Below are 21,779 nucleotides of genomic sequence, written 5' to 3'. Positions count from 1 at the left end.
ATTTCTGTTTTTCGTTTTTCACAAAACATTTTCTAAACCAGTTTTTGCTTTGTCATTATTGGGTATTGTGTGTAGATTGTGGAAATTGTTTTATTGAATCGATTTTAGAATAACGCTGTAACGTAACAAAATTTGGAAAAAGTAAATGGGTCTGAATACTTTCTGTAGGCACTGTATATACAGGGAGTACCAGTGATGTACTGGGCTGTCAGGGCCTGAATAATACAGGGGCTGGGGCCCAATACCTATGGGGGCCCTTGATGCAGAGATTTTTTTTTTTTTTACTGCAACCACCAACCACAGGAACCCATTATCAATGAGTGTAGATAGTCTACTTCCGCTATACTAATCATCAGATGGTGGAGGAGAGGATTTAGGGGGCCCACGTGGGTAACTGGGGGGCACTGCCTTGGTTGTGTAATTGATTAATAAAAAACCAAAGCCCCTGGGCCTATGATTTGTTACTCCGACCCTGTGGGCTTTCCGCACCAGCCTTTGTCGTGAAAATAAGCTTATAAAATATCTGGTGTTACAGACAGGACTGCTGACGTGACCAATGTGATGTCATTGTTAATGTTGTTTTTTTCTCTCCATATTTTGTGCTTTCAGGGGATTCGACATAGGAAACCACTTCTGTGAATGGATGTATGACTACACGAATGACAAGTTCCCATTTTTCCATGTCAACTCAAAGAATTATCCCACTAAAGCCCAACAGGTGAGTAAGGATGACAAAATGAAGGCTTTTTGTCCTCTGAATCTGAATGAGTGGCTTTTTAGGCAAAAGCCATCTAATAACCTTGATGTTTCTCTTTGCAGCTGCATTTCATTGGAAGCTACCTGTCAGAGACTGACCAGGGATTTCAGAATCTGAGCACTGAAGATCAGATTAAACTCAAAGAGGAGCTGTTTGTGGAAGTCAACAGGTAAGGGCCCCAAGGCATTCCTCTTGAATGTGGGGCACTGTGTCTCAGACACACAGTATTTACACCTCATGAGTCATTATTTTAATTTTTTATTTTAGCGGATGCTCTTATCCAGGGTGTCTTATGAGTGCATAATTTTTTTTGTACTGGTCTCACATGGGAATCAAACCCACAACCCAAGCATTACAAGCACTGTGCTCTACCAACTGAACCACACAGGACATATGAGGACAAGTTGACTTACTGTTTTTTTGTTGTTGTTTTTTTCAAATCTGAGGATACTTGTGGTTTAGTACTTATAATGGCCTCCTGTTGAGAGAGCAGCAGTAAATCATAACAATAATGAACCCTTAAGACTGGGCCTCTTGGTTACTATAAAATGCTCCCTGGGAAATAAAACCCTGGAATCAGTCCAGTAGTGATGAAATAGCATATTTCTATGTGGCCGTTGCTGTGGACCAAAGGTTTGCTCAGTTCACCCAGCAGTATGTTTAATGGACCATACTGTCAATGTGCTTGTCCACGGTTTTATTGAAACATTTGCCTGTTGGTAATTACACAGGTTTGCTCTGGCTTCGCACTTCTTCTGGGGTCTGTGGTCGATGATTCAGGCGAGAATCTCCACCATTGAGTTTGGGTACATGGTAGGTGTCCATTATCTGGTTGTCATGCTTTTGTTTTAAGCATTTGTATTTGTGATATAAACAAAACAGCCATTCTCCCTAAGTTCCCTTACGTTGATTACTTTTTTTCAAACCCAATCAGTTTTCCACGGTGATTCAACATTATCACATTGAATTTTTTTGTTGACATGGAAACAACATCGATTCAACCAGTTTTTCCCAGTGGTGTATGTTATATACAGATGTAGAATCTTAATTTGACCACTCTTTTGTTGCTGACAATTTCCCAGCACAGCAGGAAATGCAAATGTGTTGTGTATTTGAGGTTTAAAAGGAATGTCTGACTTGATTTGTCCTAATAATAAATGTATCAACCCCTACAAAAAATGTCCAATAATTAGAAGCCACATAATAATTTCCTGTTGCTCCAGAATTATTTTCCTGCTGTAGCAAACTGTTTCAAATTAAGATCCTACATCTTTAAGACAGGATATTTAGATGAGCTTTATATACGGTTATATTAACAGTATTGACTTGTCATATATCCTACTATTGTCCAGCTAAAAGCCTAACCACCAATCATGCCACATTATGGACTAAACCTTCGTATCCTGTTGCTGCAGGCTTATTTTGCTATGACAATACTGGTCAAATTAAGATTCTAAGACCAGTGTGTTCCTTGCCATGTTTTGTCTCACAGATTACTCTGAAACTATACACAAGTATTTTCCATGGTCAGGGCAACCTGATAACCACTGGGAATGTGTCTGAGAATGATTATTTCTGTAATAGTTCCTTTCTATGCTGAACTATATACAGTATACATACCTTTTCTTTCTCTTTATCTATTGTCTGAAATCCATTCTGTGCAAATGTTCCAATATTTTTCTTTCCTCTGTCTGTCCACAGGAGTATGCCATGGCCAGGTTTGATGCATACTTTGAGCAGAAGCGGAGCCTGGGTGTCTAAGTGAGGGACCACATATAGTAACAAGGAGGTGGAAGATAAATGGATTAATAGCGCTTTACCTGAAATGAATGCAGACAGGGTGTAGGACCATGCTTAATGGTGACCCCCTACTTTGGGAATGAAATGCTCACCACAGTTGTTATTGCATGGACCAAAGTGAAACCAGGAATATCTGGTTTGGTGTTAAATTATGCCCCATGCATTGCTGCTTAGTATTTACACAATATTAAGCTCCTAATATTACACATACTCACAGGGCACAGTTGGTTCTTGGCTTGTCTTTTCAACAAAATATCAGAAAGATTAAGACGGGATAAAAATCTTCATTCTGAAAGGTCTGAGTTACATCTCTGGGAAGTCTATTACTGTTTGGAAATGTACTGGGATAGTGGAAAAGAAAGGAAGTCTCAATGACCCTTGCTAATTGAAAAGCCAGTAATCTGTGACCTAACTGTGATAAGCCAAATGGCCATGTTGACTCAGTGTCTCAACTTCAATTGATTATGTTTGGTTCTTTGCATCCATGCTCAGTTTTCCTCCATTCTTTATCAACTGATATTCCTCTAAAATGACTTGTATATGGAAATATCTAGAACCGCCAATGAGATGGGAGCATCTCTGGCCAACAGCATTTTTTTCCACCTGCAGTACTGTGAATATAATGTGCAAAATGTGATCTGAAATACACTAGTGAAGGTAACCTCACAACTACTCTGTACTTACTCTTACTTTACACAGTCCCCAGAAATGGTTTCAGCTCTGAATATGTCATTGAACCAGTAATGATATTTAAACAGATATATTCATCAAGAACACATTGGATAATACATTGGTAAGGAAATGGCAAGCAGCAAAGCTTGCTATTCAGCTGGGTTAAGCAGTTGTAGATGAAGTTGTGAGAAGAACTCTTAGCAAGGTTTTACAAAAATCCTCATGTAGAGGTTTTGAATGTTTATAATGATATCTTTAGAATATGTTTCGGAACTGGAAATATTTACTTGACTTTTTTTCCAATTCATAACCGAACTGTGAGAATTATTGATGTTTTATATATGAATTTGTATTCTGTATTTCATCATATTTGTTTTATGTAAAAATGTTTATTTCATCTTGTTACAATGTTATTGAGACCGTTATGAGCCTTTGAAATGTCATCGTTATGTATAATGTCAGTGTCACTTTTTTTCGTCACTTCTTCCCAATGCTTGGATGCAATTAGCCTAGGGACGAGGATAGTGGCACTTTCCTGACCCAGTTTATTTTTTAAGATAAACTTTTTCTATTTTTTCCTCAAATGAAATAAGTATTTTTCATAATTAAGAAAGTTGTCTCTTTCCTGTGAAATATGTCTCACTCCTGTTTTCTCCACACCTCTTACAGAATTGTGTGATCAACTACATTCCATTCTCATGTATACGTATATATTTGTATATACCTTACACCTCTCTTTCATGCTATATTATTAGTTTGAGACAAAATAAGAATTGACCCAACTGTTTTCAAATGTAATTGACAGTGTCACATTCAAATTTCTGAGTACATCCTTGGTGTATTTCATGTCTTGCCATCCAATACAGTGATCAAATCAAATGTACATGTAATTGATTATCAAACATGGTAAGAAGGAGCTCCTCTACATTACACTGAATATTGTTGATAATGTATATTGTATACTTATGGATAGTTGAATTGAGTGTCCAAATTTGTTTATGCTGTGAAAGGAACCCAACTACTCTATTTTGTGCAAACATTTAGCCTTGCTTAGCTATACAGGTATTCAAATACTATAAAAGAAGAAACGATGTACTGTATAAAATAGTACGGGTTAAGTGCTTTGTAAATGTACCACTATTGCAAGTGCATACATTTACTGTACCTTCTACTGCATTGTATAAATACTACAGCAAAGAGAAAATGTGTATTCTTGCATTTGTGAGTGTCTCACTGGATTCAATGAAAATATTTTACAACATATTATTGAAAACATGAAGCAGTAAATTATTTCAGTGCACACACCTGATTCGAGAAATAATATTAGTCTGTGTGACTGCTCTTACAAAAAGACATGTCACATTTGCAGTTTCATATATGAAAATCACATTTCCAAGCAGTTTTCACATGTTGATGTGTGAAATTTCACATTTGAAACTATATTTTCACATGTATTACTTTGAGTTCACATGTTAACACCAACTATTCACATGTGAGGATAAAAACATGTTTTCACCTAACATGTAAATTGCAGTTTCACGTGAAAATCAAATGTTGTACATGTGGAATTATAAGTTCACATGAAAATCAATCATGTGAAAATCAAATTTGCAGATTCACATAGAAGAAAATGCCATATGTGAAAATCTCACTTTCATATGTGAAATTGCAGATTCACATTTGGGGTTAAAATATGTTTTTCTCCTCACATGTGAAAAGATGGTGTTAACATGTCGCAGTAGCAATGTTTCCACCGGTGAAATTCCACCAGGGTGACCACATCTAAAAAGCCCAAATGCGTGACAAGGGAACGATTTTGCGGGACATTTACAGAACAGTGGACAGAATAAAGTGTTACCATACACTTTCTGGGGGCAGGTTAATGGATCACGTTCAAATGGTGACATGCACTCAGTGGCCAGTTTATTAGGTACACCACCCTGTTCCCAAAAATCATTAGATCCTACAGTTAGTGAGTCACAAGGGCGTGGCTTGCTATATAAAGCAGGCAGACAGGCATCGAGGCATTCAGTTACTGTTCGATTGAACGTTAGAATGGGCAAACGAGTGTCCTAAGCGACTATGATCATTGGTGCCAGGGGTGCCGGTTCCAGTATCTCAGAAATGGTCGTCCTCCTGGGCTTTTCATGCACAACAGTGTCTAGGGTTTACCGATGGCACTTATGGCACTTTTCCCATGGAACTTATCATAAAAGTAGGGGTGTTAACCCTGGTGTCCTGGCTAAATTCCCAATCTGTCCCTCATTCCATCATGGCCAACTAATCAGAGCTATGGTCTTTCCCCCGGTTAGGTATAGTGGTGTTTCCCCACTGGGAGAACGTTGGGCGTCATTTGTTGTTTTTGTGTGGTGATCGTGGCCAGAGCAGTTGTCTCGGGAGCAGATCTGTGGTTTGGGGTTACCAGCGAGCTGGTTCCTCCTTTGTGCCCGCTAGTGCAACAATACCCGCAGCAATGCCACCGACAACTAGGTTTAGCTATAGGATTTGGGGGAACTTACATAATGCGTAAGGGGGGATTTGAACTTGCAACCTTCCGGTTACTAGTCCAACACTCTAACCACTAGGCTACCCTGCCAACCTGCCAATACAGTGAAGTCAATTCTGCCAGCTAATTTGCTTTCCGCTGGTATTTTGAAGGCAGAATTGAGTTAACCTAGTCCAGCTATATTGGATGTACCAATTGTGTCTAGTACTGGTTTGAGCAGAAAAAGGAGTTACTTTTATTGCAGCTAAATCATGACAAAGATCTGGAAAGGTTGATAAAGCAAAAATAACTTGATTTGGGAAGGTTGTAGCGGGATTGGAACAAGCTAAACTGTAGCAACATCAGCAGTTAGAACTTGTCAGAAGGCAAGCTTTCAGGTGAATATTATTTTGAGTATGACTATTCAAGCTCCCCAATGGGAAGTTCTTCCTTAGGTCATGTCCACCTTTTGATATTGCTGGTATTCTCTGGTTGTTTCCTAAATTTACTGAAAAAAATCAGGATAAAAAAAAATCTTAATTGAAAGTGTAGTACCTGAGCCGTGACAATTTGGTCCAGGGGACCAGGTTCTGGCCCTGCTGCCCATTTTCACTTCTCCTTTTCAGGCCAAATTCAGCAGCCCATACACTGTGGTTTGCCAATTGTCCGATCTAACTCTGATTGCTACCCCTGAACGCAGAAAGGTGAATCAGCTCTTCCATGTCAATTTGTTGAAGCCCTATTATGCTTGTTTGTCTTCTGAATTGGCTAAATCAGAACTGTGCTAAAACTGATGTGGTTAGTCCTGTTCTTTTGGTGGAATCTGATCTGAGGTCAGCCACTCCACCTTCACATACAGTGGCTGTGTGAAGAGGGGGTACCAGGCCCTGATGGTATTTTGCGTTGTAAGTTGATGGGTCACCTGTCTAATTTACAAGCAGAGTTAACTGATTTTCAGTCTGTTTGCTGACACCTTCTCATATACGTTTGGCAGTGCATGATATTGATTTTGGGGATGCTTTCCCATTAAACGTTTTTATCGTGCGTCATTGGAGACCCTATGTCACCTGGACTCAGATGAAGTACATGCCTGTTAATGAAATCGCTGTACCATTCTCCAGGTGGGCCTCCCTGTGTTTCTTGGTGAACAAGCCAGATGGTTCTCTTTGATTTTGCACTGACTACCGGAAGGTTAATAGTGTGACAACCTGACTGTTACTCAGTCCCATGGCTGGAAGATTGTGTTGATCAGGTTGGTGCTGCCCAAGTTTGATTTACTGAATGGTTACTGGCAGGTGCCTTTGTCATCAAGAGCTTGTGAAATATTTGCTTTTATTTCTCCATGTCTTTTCTCCTATACTGTCATGAGTTTTGGCCTACACAACGCTCCTGCTATGTTTCAGCGTCTTATGAATAGGGTAATCGCTGGCCTTGAAGGCTGTGCTGTTTAGATGTGGTTGTTTATAGTGACATTTGGGAGCGACGTGGGGTCAGGTGTGGTCCCTATTGTGGTTTACACTGACCACAACATTTTTCCTGCACACCATGCTTTCCCCAAATCGCAGGATTATGCGCTGGTTTGTTCCTGCAGGCGTTCCATTTGGATGTACGACGACGTGTGAAAGTTGTGGATGTGCTTTCCCATGCACCGATTGAATAGATCTTCGGATGCCTTTGTTGTGCGTGTGGTTTTCGGTTGGTGGTCTGTACAGGTTTTTATCTTGTCCTTCCTGTTGCTCTGGCTTCTGCTCTCCTGTCTCTCGTTCTCCATTTCTTTCTCTTAAATTGTTGCTTCCAGGTACCGTGGTTGGATGGGGTCAGTCGATTTGGTTGGGTTGGTGTCATGGGCATCCGGTGGGCCTCTTACCTTTTATGGTTTGTATAGAATTTTGTCTGAACCTTTATTAGTTATGGTTATTGATCAGTTGTATTTGTGTGAGTTTTGTTATCTAGTCCTTAGTCCCTGATTTTTATTGGAGGGGGATATTATGCCCACTCACTCTCCCTGCCTCTTCTGTTTGTGCTTTCATTTGCAGATTGGGGACAGGTGAAGCTGTTGGGGTGACAAGTTGCACCTGGGTTTGGGATCAACTAGGAGACAAGTTCCTGGTGCCCAGTCCTGGCTCTCTCCACAAGCACTTTTCTTGTGATCTGGTTGAGTATGTTTTTGATTAGATGCACCCTTTAACACTGACACACATTTTACCTTCATCCATGCATCTCCATCACACCCCTCACATGCCTACTTTCACACTTCACAGGTTATTTTTCCTTTGTAGTTTTATACTTTAGTTACTTAATTTTTGTTACTCCTAACTGCCCACGTGGACTCCCTCACTTGTCACCATCTAAGAGCTAGGTTGTGTCAACTGCAGGTGGAGTGGGAGACATGGTAGTGAGCCAAAGACAGCTTTTATTGTGGGGGAGGTGGGTCTTTGGCTTGTCTCTAATGCTGACTCAAAGATGCAAATGTGTGTAAATTGTATTTCAACTGGGAGGAAAAATAAGAGCAGACAGGACAACAGTGAGAATGAGAACTGATGTGTAGTCCTCACAGGAACTTGAGGTCTGTCAGGGGCTTGGAAACTTCTAGGATTTAGAAGTCTGGAGATGGTGCATGGAATGTGGAATTTGTCAGGGGGAGGGGCTGACGGGTAAGAGACCTCTCTGCTTTGTTAGGATTTCCTGTGCTGAGGTCAGATGGCTGCAACACGAACTTCACACAACTTCGATGGTGCCACACTCGATGTCACTATTTGAGTAATTGTCTTTTCTTCTGACAAAGAAGAAATACTCATATCCCACCTGCTGGGTGGTCATGTTTGTTCGTTTTCAGAAATTAAATAAAAACTAAGAATGGATGATCCTACATGGTAAATTCAAACAGCTTAGCTCTGAAACTCAGGAAAATAAACTTACACACAACCTTTTCCTATGTAACCCAACATTCCACTCTATTGACTTCATCAGAGCCATTTGACAGTGGGAATATATCTTTCTATTTAACTAGGCAAGTCAGTTAACAAAAAATCTTATTTATAATGACGGCCAGTTGTGCGCCACCCTATGGGACTCCGAATCGCGACCGGATGTGATACACCTTGGAATATGTATAGCAAGCGTACACCACATGGAATTGACATTTTTCTCTTAGGCAGATGATTGGCTGCATGTCACTTACGTAATGGTCTAGCGTAAAGTGTGCTGACTGCTCACCCATTAGTGATACCTGACCTACAGTATATCCTGAAAGTCCTGTATACAGTATCAAGTTCTGCTGTGGCTTGCAGCAAATAACTGTTCTGTTTATAACCAGGACATCCCATACTTGCTTTTCAAAGCCAAGCTGTAAAATACACCTCGTTTTTGTTTTTCTACACACAATTTACGTTTCTATAAATGAGAGAACGCCACAGGTGAAGAGAAGTTCTCAGCTGTATTCACTGTGGGAGATCCCAGGAAGTTTAGTAGAGCGGTAAACAACAGTGGCTAAATGTTTACGTCTAATTTCACACTGAGCAATAAACAAAATGGCAGGGCAGCTAATGACTGACGTAACTGCACTTTTTCTAACTGCACCTTACTACAGTCTGAATCAAATGTGACGAGAGCAACTTTTCATTGTTCAAACAGCAGGGAACTATGAGATTGAAAGCTGCATGACCACTTAAAGAGCATTATGTCTGTTCATACTGTGCATTCCACTGTGTAAACCCCTCAGTAGACTGGACAGAATCTCCCCTCTCTAACAGCTGTACAACATGAAGAGTGTGGACAGTAATTGCAGGCAGACTGCCGCCCCTCTAAAGGCATGGCAGTAAGCCCCTTCCATTGCAAGGTCTCTGGGTTTATTTTCTCATGCCTCTGTTCATGGACAGACAAATTAGGAGATAGTGGGCAGGGGGGTATCAGCCAGCTAACAGCACATTGCCCTGGAGAAGGGGTGGGCACTGCCTGGGAATGGCCTTGAAAGGGTGAGATGCAAGCTGGCTACTAATCTCACATCAGCAGCTCACAGTGTTGAGAGATGTTTTGTGGTGTTTCATTTTGTGATTGGGGATGCACATGTATTGGGGTTGCAGTCTGAACTCAAAGAACTCTCTTCTGTTCTGATTGTTCTTTTCTCTTCATTCTCTAGTCTTGAGTAAGGTTGGGGTTTGACTCAGCTGCCACATTTCAGTTTTTCCTCATGATTGTTGCAGCACAGCCACATCAAGGACAAACACTGCATGATAGAATATGTGATGACTGATCTCGCAAAGCCAGACATGTCTATGAATATTGCATATCCTCAGACTACCGTCATAGCTGTATAGTCTGGCATGGGAGTCTTGTTGACAGTTATGTCTTAGCATTATAGACACATGTGTGGACAGAACTGACTAGATAATAAATCATGTATAATTTATTTCAACTTTATTTACCAGCTACATACAGTAGCTGGTAAACTGGGGAAAGTACAGTAATAGAACCACTGAGCTACAGTGTGTATATATATATGAATGATTATAAACTGGGTGGTTTGAATGCTGATTGGCTGAAAGCTGTGGTATATCAGACCGTATACTACATATATGACAAACATTCTCTTTACTGCTTTAATTACGTTGCTATCCAGTTCATAATAGCAATAAGGCACCTCTGGAGTATGTGGTATATGGCCAATATTCTACGGCTAATGACTATATCCAGGCACTCTGCGTTGCGTCGTGCAAAGAACAACCCCTTAGTCGTGTGACACATGACGCATATGTGGCCTTTATGCCGCATCCAAAACAACTGGGAACTCAGAAATCACTCAATTCGGAATTCCAAGTCGTGATGCATTCTCTACCTTCTTGCCCTTTGTGCTGTTGTCTGTGCCCAATGTTTTTACCATGTTTTGTGCTGCTATCATGTGTTGCTGCCTTGCTATGTTGTCTTCTGTCTCTTTATGTAGTGTTGTCTCTCTTGTCATGATGTGTGTTTTGTCCTATATTTTATTTTTTAATCCCCGTAGGAGGCCTTTTGCCTTTCGGTAGGCCGTCATTGTAAATAAGAATTTGTTCTTAACTGACTTGCCTAGTTAAATAAAAATAAATACATTTTTTTTTTTAAATTCTAGAGCTCCGACTTGCTGATCTGAAAATCACTGATGTCAAAATTTGACTTCGTTTTTTTCCGAGTTCCAAGTTGTCTTGAAAGCAGCATTACCAATAAGTAGTGATGGGTCGAACAAATGGCTCTTTGAATGGTGAAAGAGCTGTTCATTTGGCTCCCTAAATGGCATACTGCTACCCCTGCATGCAGAGCTTAAAACAACGTTTTTCTGCAGATAAATTACAAAATGATTAAATAGTGGGGACAGCGCGTCAATCTGGTCGACGGGCATTCCGATACTTTTTGGCATCCCGAAAATAGCCGAAGCTCATCACTACTAATAAGTTACAGCAGAGCACCCTCATGTGGTCAACAAAGGTACACGCTAGACCAGGATGAACTGCTTGTGGGAGTCCAACTTCAGAGCTGAGACTGTATAAATATGTGAATGTTTTTACTAAACATGGATTTCTTCAAGGTTCTAGTGATGCTGACATGCAACAATTACCATAAATTAAGAATATTTGTGCACTTCATTAAAATGGAGTTGGTCCAACCTTTGCTGCTATAACAGCCTCCACTCTTCTGGGAAGGCTTTCCACCAGATGCTGGAACATTGCTGCAGGGACTTACTTCTATTCAGCCACGAGCATTAGTGAGGTCGGGCATTGAGGTCGGGCATTGATGTTGGGCGATTAGGACTGGATTGCAGTCAGCGTTCCAATTCATCCCAAAGGTGTTTGATGGGGTTGAGGTCAGGGATCTGTGCAGGCCAGTCAAGTTCTTCCACACCGATCTCTACAAACAAGTTCTGTATGGACCTCGCTTTGTGCACGGGGGCATTGTCATGCTGAAACAAGAAAGGGCCTTCCCCAAACTGTTGCCACAAAGTTGGAAGGACAGAATTGTCTAGAATGTCATTGCATGCTGTAGTGTTAATGTTTCCCTTCAATGGAACTAAGGGGCCTAGCCCAAACGATGAAAAACAGCCCCAGACCATTATTCCTCCTCCACCAAACTTTACAGTTGGCACTATGCATTGGGGTAGGTAGCATGCTCCTGGCAACCGCCAAACCTAAATTCGTCCGTCGGACTGCCAGATGGTGAAGTGTGAGTAATCACTCGAGAACATGGTTCGAATTCTCCTGAGTCTGAAGGCGACGAGCTTTACATCCCTCCAGCCGACTCTTGGCATAGCACATGGTTATCTTAGGCTTGTCAGTGGCTGCTCGGGCATGGAAACCCATTTCATGAAGCTCCCGACGAACAGTTATTGTGCTGAAGTTGCTTCCAGAGGCCGTTTGGAACTCGGTAGTGAGTGTTGCAACCGAGGAGAGACAATTTCTACTCACTAAGCGCATCAGCACTCGGTGGTCCTGTTCTGTGAGCTTGTGTGTCCTACTGCATATAGTGTTTAATATTCACAGGTGATCAGGCACTGCTCATATCAGGTGAGCAGCTGGAACTTATAATTTATCCACATTTCAGTATTGTATAATAGTAAAGCATAGTCTATTTCACAGAGGTGATATCAATTTTGAGAAATAGCTTGAAAAACTAAATGTTAGTAATCCTGGTCCTCCACACATTTCCATTTTTTATTTTACCTTTATTTTACCAGTTCGGTGTCATTGAGATGATTTAAACTCTTTTACAAGAGAGACATGGCCAAAATAGCAGCACACAGAGTTGCAGACACGTTTACAATGTAAAACACAAAGAACTACAGTTTAAAAAACACCAATGTACACACTTAACAGCAAGATGATTTGGGAAAGTGTGGTGCAACTAGGAGTCAAAATATTGACAGCCACCACTTCATTTTCCATAACTTTCCATAATTTCCCTTTATAGTGTTAACCTAGCTTTTAACTAATATAAAGGGACAAGCTCCTTTAATTTGGAACTGGAATTTTTTTCTCCCTTTCTCCGTACGGGCCTTAGACACAATCACCAAAACACAGTCAAGTGAGCACAGGCGATAGTTTTCATTTGTCTGTCGGACAAAAATGGGAGCTGTTTTAATTTGGCCTTCTAAATACCAATGATGTAATCTCCGAAGAGGTAATGAAGGCCAGCCCACTCTCATATAGAGGATACAGTGATGTGTGAGCGCTTTAGAGTCAGTAATAAACCTCAGCGCCCCATTGTACACAGTGTCCAGCATACATAATGACTCCACAGGGGCATACATGTACAAGATATCACCATAATCAATTACAGGGACAAAAGTATCGGAAACAAGCCTCTTTCGCACTTCAAAAGAAAAACATGACTTATTATGAAAATAAAAACTAAACTTGAGCCTAAGCTTTTTCACAAGACCTTCGACTTGGGGTTTAAAGGTGAGACACTCATCTATCAAGATACCAAATTCTTGTAAGTTGACACTTTCTATTTGCTTGTCCTGCATAGTCACTATACATGGAAGAGTATGAGGTTTCATCATAGATTTTGTGAAAACCATCTGTACATTACAAGAACATAGTCAAAGTAGGGGGCCTGGCTGACCTCAGATCAACAACGGATGCCACTTTGCTATTGGCTGACAAATTGAACGCATCATCAAACACCAGTGTTCCTCCTCTGACCTCTTTCCCTTTCCAAAGGTGACCTGGCCAACCAGGCGTTTGGATGACTTCCTGGCTGAATGGATCTCGTACACAGAGACCACAATGCAGCACGCCCTGATCTGTGGGTCTGGCAGGGTGAACATCATGACTTCGTTGAAGACGGTCACTTCACACAGGGTCTTAGCAGTGGACTTCTGGTGCCGCAGCTTGAACTGGTTGCAGAGGACACTGATCCTGGCATACAACCGAACTAGAAAAATGAAACTAACTTTTTTTAAACAATCACCAATCAATCCTACCTGTATCTACAACGCAACAGTATGCAACGTCTGCTCAATAATGAGTTTATCACACAAGAAAAAGTGGCATTTACCTTTGTCTTTTTCACTTTCCTGAGACAGTGCCCTGATCTTCAGCAGACCCACCTCCAGTCTCTGGAGGGTGTGGAGGTACTTTAGAGAGAGAAGCACCTCTCCAACCATGTCCTGGAAATGGTAATACTGTATTACTAAAGTCATGTCAGTACACTGACAGGTTTGATATCATTTGAACACTCACTCCCCTGTGTATTTATTTGGACAGTGAAGCTAAAAGTTAGAATTTGGCTCTATACTCAAGCATTTTGGATTTGAGATCAAACGTTTTATATTTTTTATTGAAATAACCTTTATTTAACTTAACTAGGCAAGTCATGAGGCGACAGTACAGAATGCCACCTTTAATTTGAGGGTTTCTGTATACGTATCAGTTTTACTGTTTAGAAGTGAAAGCACTTTATGTATCTAGTCCCCCCATCTCAAGGTGTCATAAGTATTTTGAACCATTCACTTACAGTGTATTCAATTTAGTCAAAGTTTAGTATTTGATCCCAAATTCCTAGCACACACTGACTACATCACACGTGTGACTCTACAAACTTGTTAGATGCATTTGCAGTTTTTGTTGTTGTTTGTGTTTCGGATTATGTTTTGCCCAATATAAATGAATGCTAAATAATTTATTGCATCAAGTTGGAGTCACTTTTATTGTAAATAAGAATATAATACACTACCGGTCAAAAGTTTTAGAACACCTACTCATTCAAGGGTTTTTCTTTATTTTGACTATTTTCTACATTGTAGAATAACTATGAAATAACACATATGGAATCATGTGGTAACCAAAAAAGAGTTAAACAAATAGATTCTTCAAAGTAGCCACCCATTGCCTTGATGACAGCTTGCACACTCTTACCAGTCAAAAGTTTGGACACACCTACAAATTCAAGGGTTTTTCTTTATTTTTACTATTTTCTACATTATAGAATAATAGTGAAGACATCAAAACTATGAAATAACACATGGAATCATGTAGTAATACATTTTGATTTGTTTAACACTTCTCTAGTTACTCCATGATTCCATATGTGTTATTTCATAGTTTTGATGTCTTCACTATTATTCTACAATGTAGAAAATAGTTAAAAAATAAAGAAAAACCCTTGAATGAGTATGTGGATCCAAACCTTTGACTGGTACTGTGTATGTAGCAGAAAAGCTGTAAAAAAACAAACAAACAAGATGTGTCCTCCAAAGAGTGGATGGGTTCAAAAAATAACAAATATATATAACACACTATAAGTGAATTCCAAATACTTCAAATTGGGGGACTAGACACATAAAGTGCTTTCATTTCTAAACGGTAAAACGTATGTATGAAAATACCTTCAAATAGAAGATGACATTCTGAGCTGTCGCCTCATAAACATTTGATCTCAAATCCAAAATGCTGGAGTATAAAGCCAAAATCAATGTTTTAGCTTCACTGTCCAAATAAATACGTAGCGGAGTGTAGGTCCAGATAGAGTGTATCATCCACCTTTTGTGGTGTCTGTAGATCCTCCAGTACTTCAAGAGGGTATGAGATTTTCATATCACACAGAGAAACTCTGACCTCTCCCAAGAACCCATGCCTGGAGAACTTATCAAAGTCTCTGACCTGCAGAAAAGAGGAAAATATTTTGGTTATCTGATTTAATTAGCTAATCAATGTAACACTACGTTATGTACCTCAAACCTGACGGTGGTGTGAGGGACATCCTCCTCCTCCATAGAGCAGGAGAACTGGTCCCCAAACGTAGGGCTGCTGCTGTCCTTCACCATACGGGACTGCCACTCATGGAGCACACACTGCAGTGAAGGAGAGGACTGCTCCTCCTTCTCCTCCTCATTATCATGCTTGGCCCATAGCAGCCGAACCCTCACAAAGGGGTCCACACTGCGGCTGAAGTCCCTGACCGGCAGGCCCCGGGCCTCCAGGACGGTGACCACCAGTCTGGACTGCAGCTGGTCATAGTAGAGGGAGAAGCGCAGGGAGCCCTTCAGCTGGTTCCCCAGGCCGGGCAGCTCCACATGGCTGCCCATGTACAGGCAACGGCTCAACCTCTGTGCCTCTTCATGGAGCTTCTCCACCTGGGGAACAGATATGTTCATACTGTCTATTTCAGTGCGTTCTCTAAACCACAACTCACTGAGATAAGCCCTCTGTTTGATTTACGTCCATTCAAGAACAGCACGACTGCAAAGATACACACACAATGTTAGCAATTCATCATAGTAGAAGCTTGTTGCTCCATATTTCAGTGTAGACATAAGACAAGATGGGAGAGCGTTCCTTGTGCGTAACCAAAGGAATTAATAGTTACAAGTAATAGAGTGCTCTAACCTTAAAATTAGGCCTCTGGGTTTCCATGTAGAGGTCTTCTGTCTTTGCTGGCTTGCCATCAGATGAAAGTAAGTCATCCACTGCATTGAATAGAGAATTAAAGCAGCATCCAAAAAATATAGGAATTTGCAATAAAGAATGTTCAGTACTTTAATTATTATTCCATCCAGTTCTACTGTACGTTGGTGCTTGACCCATATATGGTTTAACCAACAACCAACTGATAACTTATTTAGTTAACTTACCAGGTTCCTTTGGAGCCTGTGAGCAGTAGCGGTATAACTGCCACACCAGAATGCCCATAGCAATCAGGAAGAGGGTTACAGAGATTCCCAGGATACAGTACTTGACCTCTTCATTGAAGGGCATGCGTAGGTCCCCAATAGACAGGTCTACAGTGGGAAGGACACGCATGTCTCTCTGCCATCTAAAACCCTGCAGAGCAGGATGCCATATCATTTCAGCACTTGTAATGTTCTATTCAAATCATATATTGACCCTGGTGTCCTACAGTATATGCAAAATTGGTGCAATTCTCAATGGTTAAACAACATTCATGTGATCCAGTAACAAACTTTAGACCACAGTCTCCTCTATGGAATGTTACTTGAACAGTTTCATGTTCGACCCATCATAGGTTCATATTATTAATGCATATTTACATTTTAGAGATACATTTTTTCGTTAGTGTTGCTGTATAACAACTCTGTCATAACAGTCATAACAAGGAGATTATATCAGATAAGTAAACTAAAGATATCTATCATGTCATCTGGCTCCCCAATAACATGTCACAGTATTACACAATGTACAAGCACTGTACATATCAATAAAGTCACCCTATATCCTTAATCACTCTATTCTGTCCATTCATTTACAATTGGCAGATACAAATATACAGTGACACACTGGCAAACATCATCTGATAGAACTACAGTTATGGCAAAATACTAAACACAATGTGATATGTGTGAAGTAAGAAAATAAGACTTAATACCATATGACATCATCCGTCTGTCCCTCTCCATTTACTGTCACCTGTGTTTCCATTACCATACATTAATCCTCTGGCAAAATGACTTACTGATCCTATCAGTACCTGCCTATCCACCACCTGGTTTAACAGGTCTGATTAGTTTCTAAGGAAGTTTCCAGACTGCCTCGTCTTATTGTACTTTCTCCACAAGCAGCCTTGACATTTGTAGATAGACGGTTTCACATTACTCTCTGGCTCATTGTTCCACCAGCACTATTTGCAAAGCCACTGTTAGATAAGGTTTATCACATGCAGTACCCAAATAGCTGCCAGAAGAATGATAAGATAGTGCAAATAAAATAAAACAGGGCTTAAATTATTTCAGCATTTACCTTACAGTGTTTGGATAACTAAAGAGCAAACCAAACATTCTTAACATACGGATGAAAACGTTTTTTTAATCATATCCACTTCCTTGTTCCTCATTTTCTAAAAACTTTTGTGCACAACTTGTATTTCAGATTGATCTAACATCAGAAAAACTCCTACTATGCATCATAGGGGATAACACATGGGATAAATGTTATTTTGCAGGATTCTTACAAAATGTTCTAAAGACACGTAGTACAAATAAATACTCTCCATTACTATATTATGTAATAACACCAAAATGATTTTCATTGGAAAAGAGAGCCATAAAATGCATCACCCTTTCAGACATAACAATGGGATATTTCTATATAATGACATAAAGAACTGGATCATTCACTGCTCAGAAATAAAATATTATAATTGAATATCCTCTTAGAATTTGTGGTTTACAAAGAAGTCACATGGGAAGTTACTTATCCAAAGCTTTATCTTTTGTTTTATATGTAATGTAAGTGCCTTAATGTGTCTGGACCCCAGGAAGAGGGATCCCTAATAAATACAAATACAAATAAGAACAGCTTTCTCAAAGAAAAACAGAATGTCAACTATTTTATTACTTGCCACTTCAACCTGTTGCACATAGGCCTACAGTACAATTTACTTGTCTATTTTTAATAACATAGGTTAGGCATACAGTATCAGTGTTACAGCTAATTAAGCTTATGTCATATATAATGAACAAAAACACAGCATGTAAAGTGTTGGTCCCATGTTTCATGAGCTGAAATAAAAGATCCCAGAAATGTTCCATATGCAAAAAAGCTTATTTCGTGCACAAATTTGTCTACATTCCTGTTAGTGAGCATTTCTCCTTTGCCAAGATAATCCATCCACCTGACAGTGGCATATCAAGAAGCTGATTAAACAGCATGATTATTACACAGGTGCACCTTGTGCGGGGGACAATAAAAGGCCACTCTAAAATGTGCCGGTTTTGTCACACAACACAATGCCACAGATGTCTCAAGTTTTGAGGGAGTGTGCAATTGGCATGCTGACTGCAGGAATGTCCATCAGAGCTGAATGTTGATTTCTCTACCATAAGCCGCCTCCAAGGTTGTTTTAGAGAATTTGGCAGTACGTTCAACCAGCCACAGAACTGTAGAACATGTGTAACCACGCCAGTCCAGGACCTCCACATCCGGCTTCTTCACTTGTGGGATCATCTGCGATCAGCCACCCTGACAGCTGATGGGTTTGCACAACCAAAGAATTTCTGCACAAACTGTCAGAACCACCCCCCCCAGGGAAGCACATCTGCGTGCTCGTCGTCCTCATATTTCTCCTGTTTTTTTCTCCACCTTCTTGCCATTAAATCGAGTTAAGGAGGAAATCAACACCTTTGCAGCCTGAATGGAGAATGTGTCATGTATGAACTGGTCCACGGGAAGTGTAGAAGTGTGTATAATCAGCTGCATGCATTCGCCATCTTCCGGCCTTTGTGCTAGGTTTCTGGCAATAATCTTACCCGGAGCAGAGCTCACATCACCAGAATTCCACTATTTGCAGACCGAGTCCTCGCCTGGGTCCTGTCACCTTTAACGTTAGTCCCCAAAAATTAAGCGTAACTCATGGTTATTATGAAAAGCCATTAGATATTTTGGCCTATTTCTTCATATGCACTGTAGTGACTACTGACTCTACAGTACACAAAGATTTACTTCAGTGGTTTAGCCTAGTCACCTAATTAAAGGCAGAGGGCGCAATAACCACATCAACAGTAGGCCTACATAGCACATCATGGAAAATAAATGTAGCCTAATGTGTGTAGTCATTTAGTTCAAAAAAAGTATTAGGCCTAAAGCACCTTATCCTTTTGCCTACCCGACTATGGTAAGACAAGTTTACCTTCTCACTAATACAGTTCACTTTGTGCTTGAATCATTGCTGAAAAGGAAGAATCTGACATTTACACAAACTGTGCAACCATTTTTATTTTACAGAGAACTTACACTGGTCTGACATTACCGAAATCTGAGAAACTCAGAAGATTACAGTGCACAATCACGATGATCAGATTTGTACCATTCAAATTAACTTCGGTTTAATGAATCTATGAAACAGATGTGGATAGTGATGTTGGCCAGAAAAAGATCAGGGGTACAGTAGTTAAAAATCTGTGTCTATTCGGAACAGAAACAGATGCTTCCACCTAATGTGCAAAATAAAATAATTCTAACTCCTGAGACCACATGGTGTCAGAGTCCTGGAACCTCAGAGCAGGTGATTGAAAACCCATTCAAAGCTTCTACTGACATGCTTTAGAACATTTGTGACCCTGCATTCCATAATGTACAAGGTGGAGTCCACCATTAATCTTGTTCTTTCACAACACAAAGTAAAAACCAGTGCTTGGCTTTGAGGGAAAGTGTGTTACAGGGCGCCTGAACTGTGCTTTCCATGGCCCCTCAGAAACATACACCACAGGAGGCTGCTGAGGGGAGGACGGCTCATAATAATGGCTGGAATGGAGTGAATGAAATGGTATCAAACATAGAAAACATGTGTTTGCTGCATTCGATACCATTTAATTTATTCTGTTCTAGTGATGACTATGAGCCCGTCCTCACCAATTAAGGTGCCACCAGCAGCCTGTGATGTACAGTACACCACTGAAAGTCAGAGGGCATCTTAAGGATTACATTTGACTTTCAATGATGTTCAAGAAAATCAGGGGGCATGGGAGTAAACGGCAATGTGCAAGCAACAAAACACCTTTCATGCTCCTGAAATTGAGAGTCAAAAGAGTTCATACAGTATACAGCATATATTACACACACTACCGTTCAAAAGTTTGGGCTCATTTAGAAATGTCCTTCTGTTTTCTTTCAATAACATGTTTTTTGTCCATTAAAATAACATCAAAATGATCAGAAATACAGTGTAGACATGGTTAATGTTGTAAATGACTTTTGTAGCTGGAAACGGCAGATTTTTTATGGAACATCTACATAGGTGTACAGAGGCCCATTATCAGCAACCATTACTCCTGTGTTCCAATGGCACGTTGTGTTAGCTAATCCAAGTTTATAATTTTAAAAGGCTAATTGATCATTAGAAAAACCTTTTGCAATTATGTTAGCACAGCTGAAAACTGTTGTTCTCATTAAAGAAGCAATAAAATGAGTCTTCGTTAGACTAGTTGAGTATCTGGAGCATCAGCATTTGTGGGTTTGATTACAGGCTCAAAATGTCCAGAAACAAAGACTTTCTTCTGAAACTATTCTATTCTAGTCTATTCTTGTTCTGAGAAATGAAGGCTATTCCATGCGAGAAATTGCCAAGAAACTGAAGATCTCGTAAAACGCTGTGTACTACTCCCTTCACTTAACAGCACCAACGGTCTCTAACCAGAATAGAAACAGGAATGGGAGGCCCCGGTGCACAACTGAGCAAGAGGACAAGTACATTGGTGTCTAGTTTGAGAAACAGATGCCCCACAAGTCCTCAACTGGCAGCTTCATTAAATAGTACCCGCAAAACACGCCTCTTCATTGTTGACATTGAGACGACTCCGGGATCCTGGCCTTCTAGGCAGAGTTCCAAAGAAAAAGCCATATCGCAGACTGGCCAATAAAAATAAAAGTATAAGATGGGCAAAAGAACAGACACTTGACAGAGGAACTGGACAGACGGCCAGCATCCCGGAGTCACCTCTTCACGTTGAGACTGGTGTTTTGCGGGTACTATTTAATGGAGCTGCCAGTTGAGGACTTGTGAGGCATCTGTTTCTCAAACTAGACACTAATGTACTTGTCCTCTTGCTCAGTTGTGCACCGGGGCCTCCCATTCCTGTTTCTATTCTGGTTTGAGACAGTTTCCCTGTTCTGTGAAGGGAGTAGTACACAGCGTTGTTCCAGATCTTCAGTTTCTTGGCAATTTCTCACATGGAATAGCCTTCATTTCTCAGAACAAGAATAGGCTGATGAGTTTCAGAAGAAAGTCTTTGTTTCCGGCCATTTTGAGCCTGAAATCAAACCCACAAATTCCGATGCTCCAGATATTCAACTAGTCTAAAGGCCAGTTTTAATACTTCTTTAAATCAGAACAGTTTTCAGCTGTGCTAACATAATTGCAAAAGGGTTTTCTAATTATCAACTAGCCTTTTAAAATGATAAACTTGGATTAGTTAACAACGTGCCATTGGAGCACAGGAGTAATGGTTGCTGATAATGGGCCTCTGTACACCTATGTAGATATCCCATTAAAAAAAAATCAGCCGTTTCCAGCTACAATAGTTATTTACAAACCTAACAATGTCTACATTGTATGTCTGATCAATTTGATATTATTTTAGTGGAC

General features: G+C 40.3%; 2 protein-coding genes across 4 annotated transcripts in view; one reads left to right on the top strand and one right to left on the bottom strand.

The window, feature by feature from the left end:
- The window catches only part of LOC112252373 (choline kinase alpha-like), a 33,990-nt gene extending 29,557 nt beyond the window's left edge, over positions 1-4,433 (top strand). For both annotated transcript variants that reach the window (XM_024423528.2, XM_024423526.2), the window contains 4 exons: positions 610-718; positions 820-926; positions 1,489-1,570; positions 2,459-4,433. In XM_024423528.2, coding sequence (XP_024279296.1) covers positions 610-718; positions 820-926; positions 1,489-1,570; positions 2,459-2,518 — 358 coding nt within the window. In that variant the 3' untranslated portion in view covers positions 2,519-4,433. The remainder of the gene's footprint in view (positions 1-609; positions 719-819; positions 927-1,488; positions 1,571-2,458) is intronic.
- Positions 4,434-12,385: 7,952 nt separating this feature from the next.
- LOC112252372 (synaptotagmin 1) lies at positions 12,386-17,209 on the bottom strand. Of its 2 annotated transcripts, none has more exons than XM_024423524.2 (7): positions 17,067-17,209; positions 16,315-16,504; positions 16,070-16,149; positions 15,415-15,816; positions 15,224-15,343; positions 13,740-13,851; positions 12,386-13,616 (listed from the first exon to the last, which is right to left on the bottom strand). In XM_024423524.2, the coding sequence occupies exons 1-7, from the start codon at positions 17,067-17,069 to the stop codon at positions 13,306-13,308; spliced, it is 1,218 nt and encodes a 405-aa protein (XP_024279292.1). In that variant the 5' UTR covers positions 17,070-17,209; the 3' UTR covers positions 12,386-13,305. The 2 variants fall into 2 exon arrangements, with proteins under 2 accessions (XP_024279292.1, XP_024279293.1); XM_024423525.2 differs by having other exon boundaries at positions 16,315-16,496; positions 17,067-17,202.
- Between the last annotated feature and the right edge of the window lie 4,570 nt (positions 17,210-21,779).

The sequence above is a fragment of the Oncorhynchus tshawytscha genome, linkage group LG06, assembly GCF_018296145.1.
Source record: "Oncorhynchus tshawytscha isolate Ot180627B linkage group LG06, Otsh_v2.0, whole genome shotgun sequence".
NCBI lineage: Eukaryota > Metazoa > Chordata > Actinopteri > Salmoniformes > Salmonidae > Oncorhynchus > Oncorhynchus tshawytscha.
The sequence above is the reverse complement of the archived record's forward strand: the minus strand, read 5'-3'. Positions and strand labels throughout refer to the sequence as shown.

Coding starts and splice junctions, on each gene's coding strand:
- LOC112252372 (XM_024423524.2), bottom strand. Junction 15,344..15,414: donor ACACCACCGTCAGGTTTGAG/GTACATAACGTA, acceptor TCTTTTCTGCAG/GTCAGAGACTTTGATAAGTT. Junction 13,617..13,739: donor GGAAAGTGAAAAAGACAAAG/GTAAATGCCACT, acceptor TCATTTTTCTAG/TTCGGTTGTATGCCAGGATC.